This window comes from Mustela nivalis (assembly GCF_964662115.1).
Source record: "Mustela nivalis genome assembly, chromosome: 1".
Lineage (NCBI taxonomy): Eukaryota > Metazoa > Chordata > Mammalia > Carnivora > Mustelidae > Mustela > Mustela nivalis.
The window spans coordinates 117,560,730-117,572,916 of record NC_139020.1 but is presented as its reverse complement, the minus strand read 5'-3'; the positions used below and the strand labels follow the sequence as shown (position 1 = coordinate 117,572,916).

Below are 12,187 nucleotides of genomic sequence, written 5' to 3'. Positions count from 1 at the left end.
CCTTATTTCCGAGGTAGGTCATATTCACTGGTACTGGGGATTAGGATTTCAATTTATCTTTTGGGGGGGGGGACACAAAACCCATGACATATTGTTTACCAATTACATTGGTAAAATTTAAAATGTCAAACCAGATAAAAATATATGTTTATAAAAAATAAAAAATTAATTAAAAAAATAAAATAAAATGTCAAACCAACATTACATCCTTGAGAAAAACCTACTTGGTTATGATGTATTATTTTTCTAATTTTTTTTTTTTGAGTGGGGGAGGGAGGGTGTAGAGGTGCAGAGGGAAAGGGAGAGAGAATATTAAGAATATTAAGCAGGCCTCATGCCCAATGTGGAGCCTGACATGATGCTTAACCAACTGAGCCACCCTGGTACCCTTGTATTATTTTTTAACATATTGTTGGATTTAATTTGCTAAAGTTTTGTTATGAATTTTGCATTTATGTTCATGAAAGATTGTGGTCTACAGTTTTTTTTTTTCTTTTCTTCTTTTAATTGGACTTTATTTAGTTTTGGCATAAGATTAATGTTGGCCTCACAGAAATAGTTGGGAAATATTTCCTCTTCTTCACTTTTCTGGAAAAGTGGGTGTAGGATTGGTATTATTTTTTTGTTAAATGTTTCATAGAATTCACCAGTGAAGCCACATGGATCTTAAATTTTCTTTATAGGAAACTTTTAAGCTACAAATTTCATTTCTTTAATAGATATGTGGCTACTTAAGTTATCTGTTTCTTCTTGAGTAAGCTTTAGCAGTTTGTGTCTGTCAAGGAATGTGTCCATTTTATGTAAATTGTTAGTTTATTGGCATAAACTGTTCATAATAGTTCCTTTTATTCTTTTAACATCCCCATTATCTCTAGTGATTTCACTACTTTCATTCCTGCTAATAGTATTTTGATTCTTCACTCTTATTTCCTTATTTCAGTCTGACTAGAGGTTTATCAATTTTATTGATCTTTTCAAAGAGCTCACTTTTGGTTTCATTGATTTTTCTCTTTTTATTTTCACTTGTCTATTTCATTGTTTCTGCTCTTTTAAAATTCTGTTCTTACAGGTTTCATTTGCTCTTAAGGTAGAGCAGGAGATCACTAGTTTGAGATCTTTCTTTTTCAAAGTAGATATTTTAGTACTCTAAATTTCCCTCTAAACACTGCTTTAGCTGTTTCCCACAGGTTCTTATATGGTGTGTTCATTTTTATTCACTTTAAAATGCTTTCTAATATTCCTTTTAAGTTCTTAGTTGAACATGGGTTACTTAGAAGTATGTTATTTGGTTTCCAATTTTAGGGGTATTTCCCATATATCTGTCTTTGATTCCTAGTTTAATACTATTATGCTTTGATTCCTAGTTTAATACTATTATACATACTTTGTATGATTTAAAAAAAAACCCAAAATTGAGGTATAATTTGCACAATACCACTTTGCATTGTGTTCATTCTTTTACATTTGAGACTTGTTTTATGGCTTAATGTAAGGTTTATCTTGTTATATGTTATCTGTGTACTTGAAAAAAATGTGTATATGATGTTGAGTGGAGTCTATTCTACAAATGTCAGTTAGGTGAAATTGGTTGATTGCACTGTTCATATTCTTACTGATGATCTGTCTCCTTATTCTATCAATTATTGAGACAGATATTAAAATATCTGACTAGAATTATGAATTTGTCTACTGCTCCTTATAGTCGTATCAGTTTTGCCTCATATATTTTGAAACTCCCTTATTAAATGCAAAAGCTCTTTGAATTGTTACATCCATATGATGAATTAGAAATGTCCCTCTTGATCTCTGGTAATACTCTTTGCTCTGAAATCTTCTTTGTCTAATAATAATATAGCTATGAACACTTAAAATATTTAATAAAAATTGCCAAATTTCCTCTCAAAAATTGGTATCATATAAGGTTGTCCCCCATTCTAGTCCACATTTATTGAGACTTGATATGAACCTTCCTCTAAACATGTAACGTTTCTTCTGAATTTGGGATCAGCTAATACTCTTGCCAGGCTTACACAACGGTGGCTGTTGATAACAGTTCCATCATCATGTGTGGTTGTGGGAGGATAGCCAGGGCTTAGGCAAAGGGTTAAGGGGAAGCAAAATTTAGAAAAGACAAATAAGAAATACTTTCATTGTCAAAGAAGATGGCAGACAAGGGGTTGTCTGGATGCTTTCAGGCATTTCAAGATACCAGGGTCAGATGAATTAGATCTCATGGCAGTGGATCTCAAAGTCACTATTCATAATTTTTAAGAAATGAAACCTGATAGATGTATCCAGGACTGAAGACAGGCAACTGTATTTATATTTTTAGCGGGTTAAAAAAAAAAAAGTGTGACATTCAGTCAAGAAAGTGATGAGTACAGGGAACTAGAAAGGGTTCACTAAAAATGTCATTAATTCATTCTATTTGCTGTTAGAGGTAACCTCTCAGTAGATCTGGAAAGGTCCCAGGAGCCTTGATTCAGAGAGAGGTAGAACCTAGTAGGTTGTTAGAGATAAATAGATCCAGGAGATTCTGGCTGGTGGGTAGCAGGCCATCAACTTTAGACCAGGACCTGGCTTTCCTATTATGTGTGTTTTAACACATTAGGTCAGGCCACAGCCTCTCCATCTGCCTGGATGAAACAGCAGCAACACCTCCCAACACACCACAGTAAGTACTTAGGTCTGTAGGCTCTGCAGTCACTAGAACTATAAACAGAATACTGGCTAATTATTGTTTAATTATTGCTTAAAAACCAATTGGCACAATACAATCACTGCATTAATTACCCCATACAGCATCTGCTTTCTTTTTTGCTGTCATCCCCATTCCTCCCTAGCCCCTCTTCCCCACTTTAATTGAAATTCAGCTTGCTGTAACACCTCCTTTCTCCTGGCCAACTGGATCTCTACGTTCACACAAGGGAGAGGAACAAAACAGAGAAGGCCCCCGGGGATTAGGGAGTTTTGACAGCTGTCCAAGAGGAGCTCCGAGATACGGGCCAAGTGCTGAGGCAGGGCAGAGACAAATGAGAGACTGAAGAGAGTGACGGGGGAGGGAGAGATGGGCAGGGAGACATCGCAAGAGGAATGAGCGGGACAAAGAGTCACAGAGACAGGCAGAGATGTTTCAAGGGGCGCTGAAGAGGGGGAAAAGGAAACGAAAGGCTCTAAAAGAGAGGAGCTAAGGCGAGATGGTGAGGAAAATGCGAGAGGCTCAGGAAGGGAGGGAGACAGGCGAGAGCTTCGTCAGGAAGGAGGGGGAAAAGTCCAGCCTCTAGGGACAGGTCAGTGCAGCTCCGGGACCCGTCTGAGGAGGAGGCGGGCGGGCAGCGCGGGGTTTCCTTCACACACCTGGGTGCGGGGTGGGGCGGAGGGCGGCAGCGGGGGCGGAAGCACGAGCGCGCGAGCCGAGAGACCAGGGCGCGGGGCCGCGGCGGCGGAGCCCCTGGGCGAGCCCGGCGGCCCCGCACTCGCCCGGCGGCCCCGCCCCCTCCTCGGCCGCCTCCTCCGCCGGGGCTTTTCCTGCGGGGCTCAGGAAGCCGGCCTAGCGCAGCCCCGAACAATAGCTCGCGGCTCAGACTCGGCTCCGGGAGAGGCCGGCGCGCGGCCGCGGGGGAGGGAGGCGTCCGCGCCGCGGGTGGCCCGCGCCGAGCGGCCGGCCGGGGCCGGGGCTTCAGTTCGGCTCCGCGCTGCCCGGGTCATTGTTGGCCGGGACTAGGGAGCGGGAGCCGGGGGAGGAGCCGGAGAGGCGGCGGCGGGAGCCAGAGGGGGAGCCAGAGAGCGAGCGAGGGAGGGAGGCAGCGAGCGAGCGAGAGAGCGAGGGAGGGAGGAGGTAGAGAGACAGGGAGGGTGGGAGGGAGGAGGAAAAATAAAGAGGAGAGCAGAGCAGGGCTGAACAATAGAGACAGGCAGACGGGCGAGGAGGAGAGCCAGCTGCCGCTGCTGAGGGAGAGCGGGCGCCCAGGCAGCCCGGACCCCGGCCCCGGCCCGGCCCCGGCCAGACAGCAGGCGGCCAGCGCCCGCGGGGAAGGGGGACCATGGGGAAGCCAGCGGCAGGCGCCCCCAGCCCGCTGCGCGCCTCCGTCTGAGGGAGGCTGGGCGTCCTCTGCCCCAGCCCTGCCGCCCCAGCCGCCTGAGCCGCCTGAGCCGCCCGCCCTCGAAGCCGCGAGTCCGCTGGGTCTGCGGCCGCGGCCGCTGCGCCCCGCGCCCTCCGCCCAGCGGGCGCCCCGCAGCTCGGCCCCGTGCTCGGCCGGCCCCGGCTGCCCGCGGACGCCTCCCCCAGTCATGAACCCACCGGAGGGGGCAGCGGAGGAAGGAGGAGCAGCCGACTCGGACGTGGACGCCTTTTTCCGGACAGGTAAGCTGGGCAGGGCGCGGGCGGCCCGGGGGAGGGCTGCTGCCTGGGACGCGGCGCGTCGGACAAGTTTGGGGAAGGAGGGCTGTTGCTGGGGTGTGCGTGTCGGGGGTCAGTCCTCGTCGTCGGGCTGGAGTTGCCGAGGTTCTTGTTGTTATGGCAATGCTGCTTGCGTTTTGGGGAGGGGTGGGGGCTGGGAGCCAGGCACCCCTCGGCGTTCACCCCACTTGCGGGAGTCGGTGTTGGGGAGGCGGGAGGCGGTCCCCTCAGCCGCCTGCTCCCGGAGCGCGGGGATGGGGCGATGTTGGATCACTTTGCAGCGCGCGGCTCGGCTACCGGCGTCCCCGGCCCCTCCCTCGGCTCCCCCCTCCCCCAGCGCCTGTCAGCCAGCCTCCGGCCGCCCCGGGTGGGCACCCCTTCTCCGGCCAGGGGCCCGGGGCCCTGACGCGTAGAGTGGGGCAGCGGGGGACAGGGAGTCGCGCACGCTGCTGACAGTCAGCAGCCGGGCGGACCAAGGACGGTCATGCCTGGTGCGTGTGAGGAGCCGGCGTCTCCCACTTGAGAGGCAGACGGGGCTGGGAGTGCAGTGGGCGCCTCGGACCTCCTCCGTGTCCTCCTCTTTTACAGTTCTGGGAAAGGATGAGCTTTTCGTAAGAACCACTCATTCCTGGAAGTGTGAGTTAGCGTCCTCCTCATACACACCCACTGAATCTTTGCTTGCCTGTGGTATATAGAGCCCCCAGATTTGTCTTTACAGCTGTTCGCGGTCCCTGCCCCCTCCCATTCCCCCAGGTCTGTAGCTCTTCTTGTTCCCTGGCTTCATAGCCCCTTCCCCAGAACAGACCCCCTCGTCTCCCACCACCTGTGGCCCTGTTTCTCTGCCGACCAGGGATTCCCCATCTCCCATTTACCTGTGGCTTCCAGCAGTTCCTCATCTCCCACGTCTGGAACCATTTTGTCTGGAATCTTTGTCCCAAGGAGTCCGTTAAGTTATGGGGAGGCTGCACATCTGCCCTGTCTTTCCAAAAGTTGGATTAGAGGACATGAACTGTTGGGGTCAAGGATCAGGTTAGCGCTGAAGGCTCTCTGCACATCCATCTGTTTCCTAATCTCGTTGCCTTGCCCTAGAGGTCATCTCTAGGGAAGAGGGTGGGGTGCTTTGCTGGGGAGACTTGTGGCTTTGGAAGTCAAGACTTGATTGGCCCATATGTTCATTTTCTGGTTGGTCTGAAGAGGAAAGAACTGGAGGACAGGAGCTGATTGATGCCAGGACCTGGAAAAAGCAGAGGAAACCCCTGTTATCCTCTCCGGCTTCCCAGGGCTCAGCCTCACTTCTCTCCCTCCTTCTTTTTCCCCAGACCTGCATTCTATATATGCATTCTTAACCCCCACCCCCCATCAGTCTCTATCTCTTGCACTCACACACTCACTCACACTGCCCGGGACCCAAACATGGTTTCTAAGGAGGCTCTTGACCTAAGTTTATAACCTGGCATCTAAGGGAAAGGTTCCCTGGCCTAAGTGAAACACTTGCCAGGAGGTCTCCCCTGACATCCTCCCCCACCACCCTTGCCTCCCATTTCTGGCCAAATCTGTCTTTTCTTAGCTCTAGAGGAAAAATAACTCTTGGAATGTGAGCCTTCCCACCTTCCATTTCTGGACCCCGCTTTCATCTTTTGGCAATCACTCCTCCTTCCCCTTTTCTCCCAATATAAATACTAGTTCCTGTCCATTCTCTGTCCCAGGCCCTTGGAGCTGAGTTCTGTTTCTGGAGGTTTGGTAATTTCACACAGTGTTAATGGTGTTAATGGCCTATAATGGTCCAATGTGTTACTTTTCCCAGGGCCTTACAAAACATAGTGTGTGACTTATATTGTCTAGCCCTGGCTCACATCACAGAATAAATATCAGACTGGGGTCTGTCTCTTGTTGAGGATATTCTCTTTCCTCCTTGGGTAGCCTTTTTTGTTTTGTTTTGTTTTTGTTTTTTGTTTGGTTGGAAGTGGCCTCTCCAGGTCTGATGTGCACTTAGAATCAGAGAAAGGTTAAATTCTCAATGAATAAGGCTGGAAATGTATGGTGACCTTTAACAAGTTGCAAGTGGGGTTGTATACTGCCAGGGGCTGGGTCTAGGATTGTCTCCCTCCCATCCCCCAACAGGGTCTTCTGTGCTCTGCTTCCTGATCTTACCTCTTCTAATTTCTATCCTGGGCTCTTACTAAGGATTCTTAAGCCTGGAATAAGGCCATATTTTGTAACCTTCTCCCTTATGATTCTCCATCTTTATGGAACAGAGCGCTGCACCTGGTAGGCCAGACAGATTATACATTTATTCAGTTGAACCACCGAGAAAACTTCAAACACATTTTCAAAGTCCCTAGCACTAAAGTTACCCCCTACTTCCTGGTGGAAAATTTTACATGCATAATGACGAGACTGACAATTGCTTTGCCAAAACCCTGGCATACTCTGCTTCTAATAAGACATGTTAAGAGTAATTCTATCATTTTGATCCCTTACTTGTCCTCTTCTCATTATTTTGGTATTTCAGTTATTTTGACCAACTGAGTAAGCTAGATTCCCTAAATCTCAAGTCCCTGCATGTGCACACACGCACAAACACATGCACACAGGTACCCTACTATTCTTATACACGCACACAGGTACCCGCTATTCTTATAGATTGGTGGGTTCCGTCACAATAGTTTTATTGATCATTTTTATGATGTAGAGGAGGTGAAATATGGGAACTGGGAATAGAAACCAGTCAGAATAGAAAACCAACAAGGACTTTTCAACTCCTACTAGGAGCCTTCTGCTGTCCAGGGTGCTGTGGAATACAAACAAAATATTCAGAGTGGTCTTTGACCTCAAAGAACTTTTAAGAAGAGTTTGACAATTATTGCTCACTTGGAGATTAAGTAATTGGTAAACATTATGGTTCTATAAGATAAAAAGTTGACAGAACCATAGATGAGTTAGAATCAAAGGTAGTCCTCGAAGGGGCTGGAGAGTGGGAGGAACAACACGGGTAAAAGTAGAGAGGAGTTTGGGGCATTGGCATTGAGGTTCCTGGACACCAAATAGAAGGGGTAAGTTAGGGAGTTATAAGACATAAGGATAGATAAGTGGGTCAGGACCAGGTAGGGAGAGTCTGGGAAGCTCAAAAGAGGATTTGGGTTTGATTCAGAGTCAGTAGATTCTTGAGCAAGCTACATCCTGAACAAAGTGGTATTTGGAAAGGTTAACCTGGGGGTAATGTGATTGATGAAGTGGAGAAAAGAGAGAGAGAATCTAAAGACATAGGATGCTGATTCAGAGCTGAGTGGGAGGGAGCTTGGTCTGGGTTGGTGGCAAAAAGGATGGGGAGTCAGGGACAGCTCTGAGAGACATTTTTAAAGGCAGAAATGTGGAGATTTGTTGACAAACTAGCTATCAGGGGGAGAAGAAAAGTAAGCCCAGGAAGAAATGGAGTAGCTGGGTTGAGAGTGTAGAGGACTAACAGTGTGCTGACTGACATGTCTGACTGAGGACAAGAACCAGTTTGCAGGGGAGATAATGATGTTGGCTTTGGAAGTGATAACTAGGGATGACTGATGGACAGCCAGTTGGAGATTTTTTGTGGAAAAAAAAAATGGGACTCAAGACAACAGCATAGGCAGGAGATTTGGGCTGGTGGTGTGGACTTGGAAGCCTTCTGGGTCAAGGCTGGGTGCACCTGAAGCTTTGGCTGTTGGATGGAAGGAGTGGGGGGAAGGAGGGAAGGACTAAAGTTAGAATTTGGGGGGGAACCCTTATTCGTAACATGGCAACAAAGGAGATTGATGCTGGAGAACCTAGGGAGTCTGTGTGGGTTCTTATGTGAAGACAAGCTGCAGACAGGTTAAGCAAGAAGAGCGCTAGATAACTGTCACTGGATGTGATGAACACAAAGCTACTGTGGCCTCTTGGGAGCCCAGTATTAGAAGAGATAGAGTAAGGGTGTGGGGTGGTAGGTAGGAACCCATTACTTGCATGGTTTATTAGAGAAATGAAAAAGAGGTTGGGTGCCAGTCAGAAGAAATGTTAGTATCAAGAAAAGGAGTGTTTTGTTTTGTTTTGTTTTGTTTTGCCAGGGAGTCAGAAGAGGTTTATAGGGGAAGGGAGAAAGCTTATAGACAAGAAACACTGAAGGTGCTAGATTAATTGTGTTAGATGCCCGGAGAGGTGAGACAAGAGCTTAGTTTTGGTGAGCAAAGGAGAAAACTCCTTTTTTGAGACTTAAAGGAAAAAAAAAGTGTTGAGAGTATAAGTGAAAAGAGATTGATGTGGAAATATCTTCTACCTCTACCTTTCTGTTGGGGTTTGGTCCTATGAATTCACACAGTTTCATTTGGAGTCTTTGCTGCCACGTGACTTCAGCCAGCCCTAGACTCAATTCTGTATGTCTTTCCAACTCCCCACACTAGCTCCTTCTTTTGTGTTCTTTAATTCTATGAGCGGCATCTCATCTCCCCTCTCCCAGTCATGATAATTAAAACCTTGGTATTGTCTGTGAGGAGTTTCTTCCCTCTAATCCTATTGAATTATCTTCCATCATCATCCTTTGTTCATCTATAGCCTCTGCTCTAGTCCAGGACCTGTTATGTTGCCCATGGCCTCCTTTCTTGTCCCATAGAATGTGCTTTCTCTCCCCCACTCCAGATTGGCACCTGCAGGCAGATGACACTAATTTTTATCACATTGCTGCCTGGTTTATGAACCTACAGTGACTTCCTAGTGTCAAGTTCTTACTTCATCCCTCACCTCCAGCCAAGCTGCTCTTCTCACTTCCCGAGGGTATCATCTACCCCTGTACCCCCACTCTCCAAATCCTCATTCTTCATAGACTTGAGCCCGTCCCCACTTCTGGGAGCCTTTACAGATCACAGGACCAACTATATCCTCTGAATTCCTAAGACACTCATTTGTTTATACTCATTTTCTCACTTCATCAGTGGTATTGTATTGTATTGTAATTCTCTCATACACATAAGGCTTGTCTCTTCAACTGAAGTTACTTGTTCTTTGCAGGTAAGGAAAAAGATCTTTTAAAAAGCTTGTGATTCATCAGAAACAGAAACAAAAACAAATCACCTCCTCCTAACATAGGTAAAACAAACATGGTAAAATGTAAGCACTTATCAAATCTAGGCAGTGGTATATTGGTATTATTTCACTATATGATTCTTCAGACTTGTCTCTCAGATGATAACCTCATCCCACCTGGACAGAGGAACTGGACATCATCATGTCCAGATAATCAAGATGATGTTATTTTGGAATAATACCTATTGTGGGCAATTCTTGGAGTGAATATCACTGCTCCATCTGTGCAATGCCAGGTACTGAAGGGGAGGGTTTCTTTTGCAGCAAAGGAAAATGTCTCTTTTTGATACATTCTTGATGCTCCGTAATGGAGGAGGTGTTGGAATAAACTGAAGCTGTAGGAAGTGAGAAAGGTGAGAAGGTAATAAAAATCTCCCTGCCTATAAATTTTAGTAAAATACTAGAACAGATGACCACGGGGTCCTTCTCCGAGAATTGACACTTTACTTGAAAAATTTCTTTCTGCTTCTGGAGGTGGGCAGTATGGTATAGTCTGGTGGTTCTCAACTGGGGGCAGTTTTGTTCCCTAGGGAACATTTGGCAATATCTGGAAACAGTTCTTTGATTGTCACAATTTGGCATCTAGTGGGTAGAGGTCTAGTGTTCTGCTAAGCATCTTATAATGCACAGGCCAATAAAGAATTTTCCAGCCCCAAAATGCCAATAGTGCTGAGGTTGAAAGCCCTGGTATAGCCAGAAGATCATGGGCTTTGGCTCAGATAGGCCTGGCACTAACCAGGGGTAGAATCTTGGGTAAATTATTTAATCTCTCTCATTTTCAGTCTTTTGCAAAAATCAGACTAAGAATGCTTCTTTCACAGGTTGGGAAGATTAAATACGGAAAGCATGTAAAAAGCATCTAGTTATTTCTGACACACAGTGGGAGCACAAGACATTCTAGTTGGTTGCCCTTGTTGTTCCTGCTTTTTAAATTATTAAGTGAACAGGCTTATACAGAGGCTGGGGGAATCTCCAGAAGAGGTCTTGTGTGGGGGTTTTGCCATGGGGTGGGACACAGTGCCGAGAGGTACATAATGGAGTTCAGGAGTCAGAAGGCTAAGGTTTGGTCTTTTGCTATCTTTTATTCTTTCATTCAATCATTTTTTGGACAGATATTTATAGGGTGCCGCTGTGGCCCTGTACTACACTATGGGAATGTATAAAATCATTGTAAGAAAGAATATAGAGTAGGAAGGGAGGTGGATATAAATATGCCCCTTCAGGGAGCACTTGGATATAAGGGGTGGGAAAGGAAGGCAAAGCCTGTGAAGCAGGCTGAGAAGGTCAGGCAAGAGAGCAAGAGGTGAACACTCCCCTTTGCACTATTCTGCTTCTCTGAATGACTTGGGCAAGAGACTTTAACATCTGTGTAAGAGGAGGATAATAGCCCCCTCTCCACTTTCCTGCATAGGGCTGCGGAAAGACTCAAAGAAGATAGTATATGTGAAAGGTCTTTATAAGTTGTACAGTTCTATCCAAATATATGTAGATGGTACCTTTTTAAGTGAGCATTCTATTACTACCAATGCCTCTTCTGACAGGCATGATTTTATTTAATCTGTCCTGTCTGGGACCTTTCCAGTCCAGGATGAAAGCAGTCCTTCTCAGTTTGAGAAGACTGGATGGGGCACTCTTCTTACAAGTCGGGACACTCCTGTTCTTTCCCCCTCCACAAAACTATAAAAATGCCAACCCTCCTGCCCCAGCCCTCCAGACCCTGGCACCCAGCCTTATGCCTTCTGGAGGAGCCTAGAAAGAATGGAGTTCTTGCTTCCACCAAGCCTCAGGTGGGTGCCGTGAATCAGTCCTTTCCTGCTCCTTCTCTGTCTACATGCAGTTCAGACTCCTCCTGCCACTCCTTTGTGTGTGAATGACTGGCAGCAAAATAACTAGGAAATGATTGACGGCCACAGGGCTGTTGGATCAATAGAGCTGCTTGAAATGGTGTCTACTGAGGAGTGAAGGAACAGAGAAAATCAGCTGGGAGGACAGAGAAATTAATTCAAGGAAGTAGAGAAGAAATTGTTGGTGAATTAGCTTTGTCTCCTCCCCTTCTGCCCAAGGCATTATTAGAAGGGAACTGGACACTAGCTAGGAAACATGGATACAAAGGATAAACAGGTGGGAGAGTGAAAAGTGGCAGATGAACTGTGTTCTCAAGGAAGAGAGCTGAGGCTTGAGGATGGGTAGGATTCAGATGTGTTCTCAGGCTAGAATGGTGTTCTAAGGAGGTATGAAGACCCACGGTGTCTTTGGGCCAGTAAATGGTCCAGTTGATGTGACTCAGAGGACATGGTGGGGGGTCAGTGGGAGATAAAACATGGAAGGAGGTGGGGACTAGGTTGATTGATTGTTACATTTATTGTTTACTGGGTTCCCAGATCTTAAAATGCTTTGAATGGCAGGCCACAGAGTTTGGTCTTTATTTGCAATTTCCTTTGGGGAGCCACTAAAAATTTCTGGATGAGATGGAGGCATGATCAGGAAGATAAATCTGGCAGCCCTGTGCAGAGTCGATTGGAATTGGAGAGGAACTACTGACCAGCACTGGGTTAGGAGACCATTGTGGTAGGTTGCGAGGGGTCTAACTTGAGATGCCACAGTGGGAATGGAGAGGAGGGTGTGGATGTGAGGGACCTCTTGGATGTAGAGTTTATGGGACTTGGCAACTTGGATGTGGAACATCAAGAAAGAGGCAGT

The 12,187-nt window shown here is 46.6% G+C and overlaps 1 protein-coding gene across 15 annotated transcripts in view; it reads left to right on the top strand.

The window, feature by feature from the left end:
- Positions 1-3,864: 3,864 nt before the first annotated feature.
- KALRN (kalirin RhoGEF kinase) overlaps positions 3,865-12,187 on the top strand; it is a 661,801-nt gene continuing 653,478 nt past the window's right edge. For 7 of the 15 annotated variants that reach the window (XM_082700868.1, XM_082700867.1, XM_082700853.1 and 4 more), the window contains exon 1: positions 3,867-4,363. In XM_082700868.1, coding sequence (XP_082556994.1) covers positions 4,291-4,363 — 73 coding nt within the window. In that variant the 5' untranslated portion in view covers positions 3,867-4,290. Of the gene's footprint in view, positions 4,364-12,187 lie in introns of all 15 variants that reach the window. The other 8 variants (XM_082700854.1, XM_082700851.1, XM_082700849.1 and 5 more) reach the window with 2 other exon arrangements.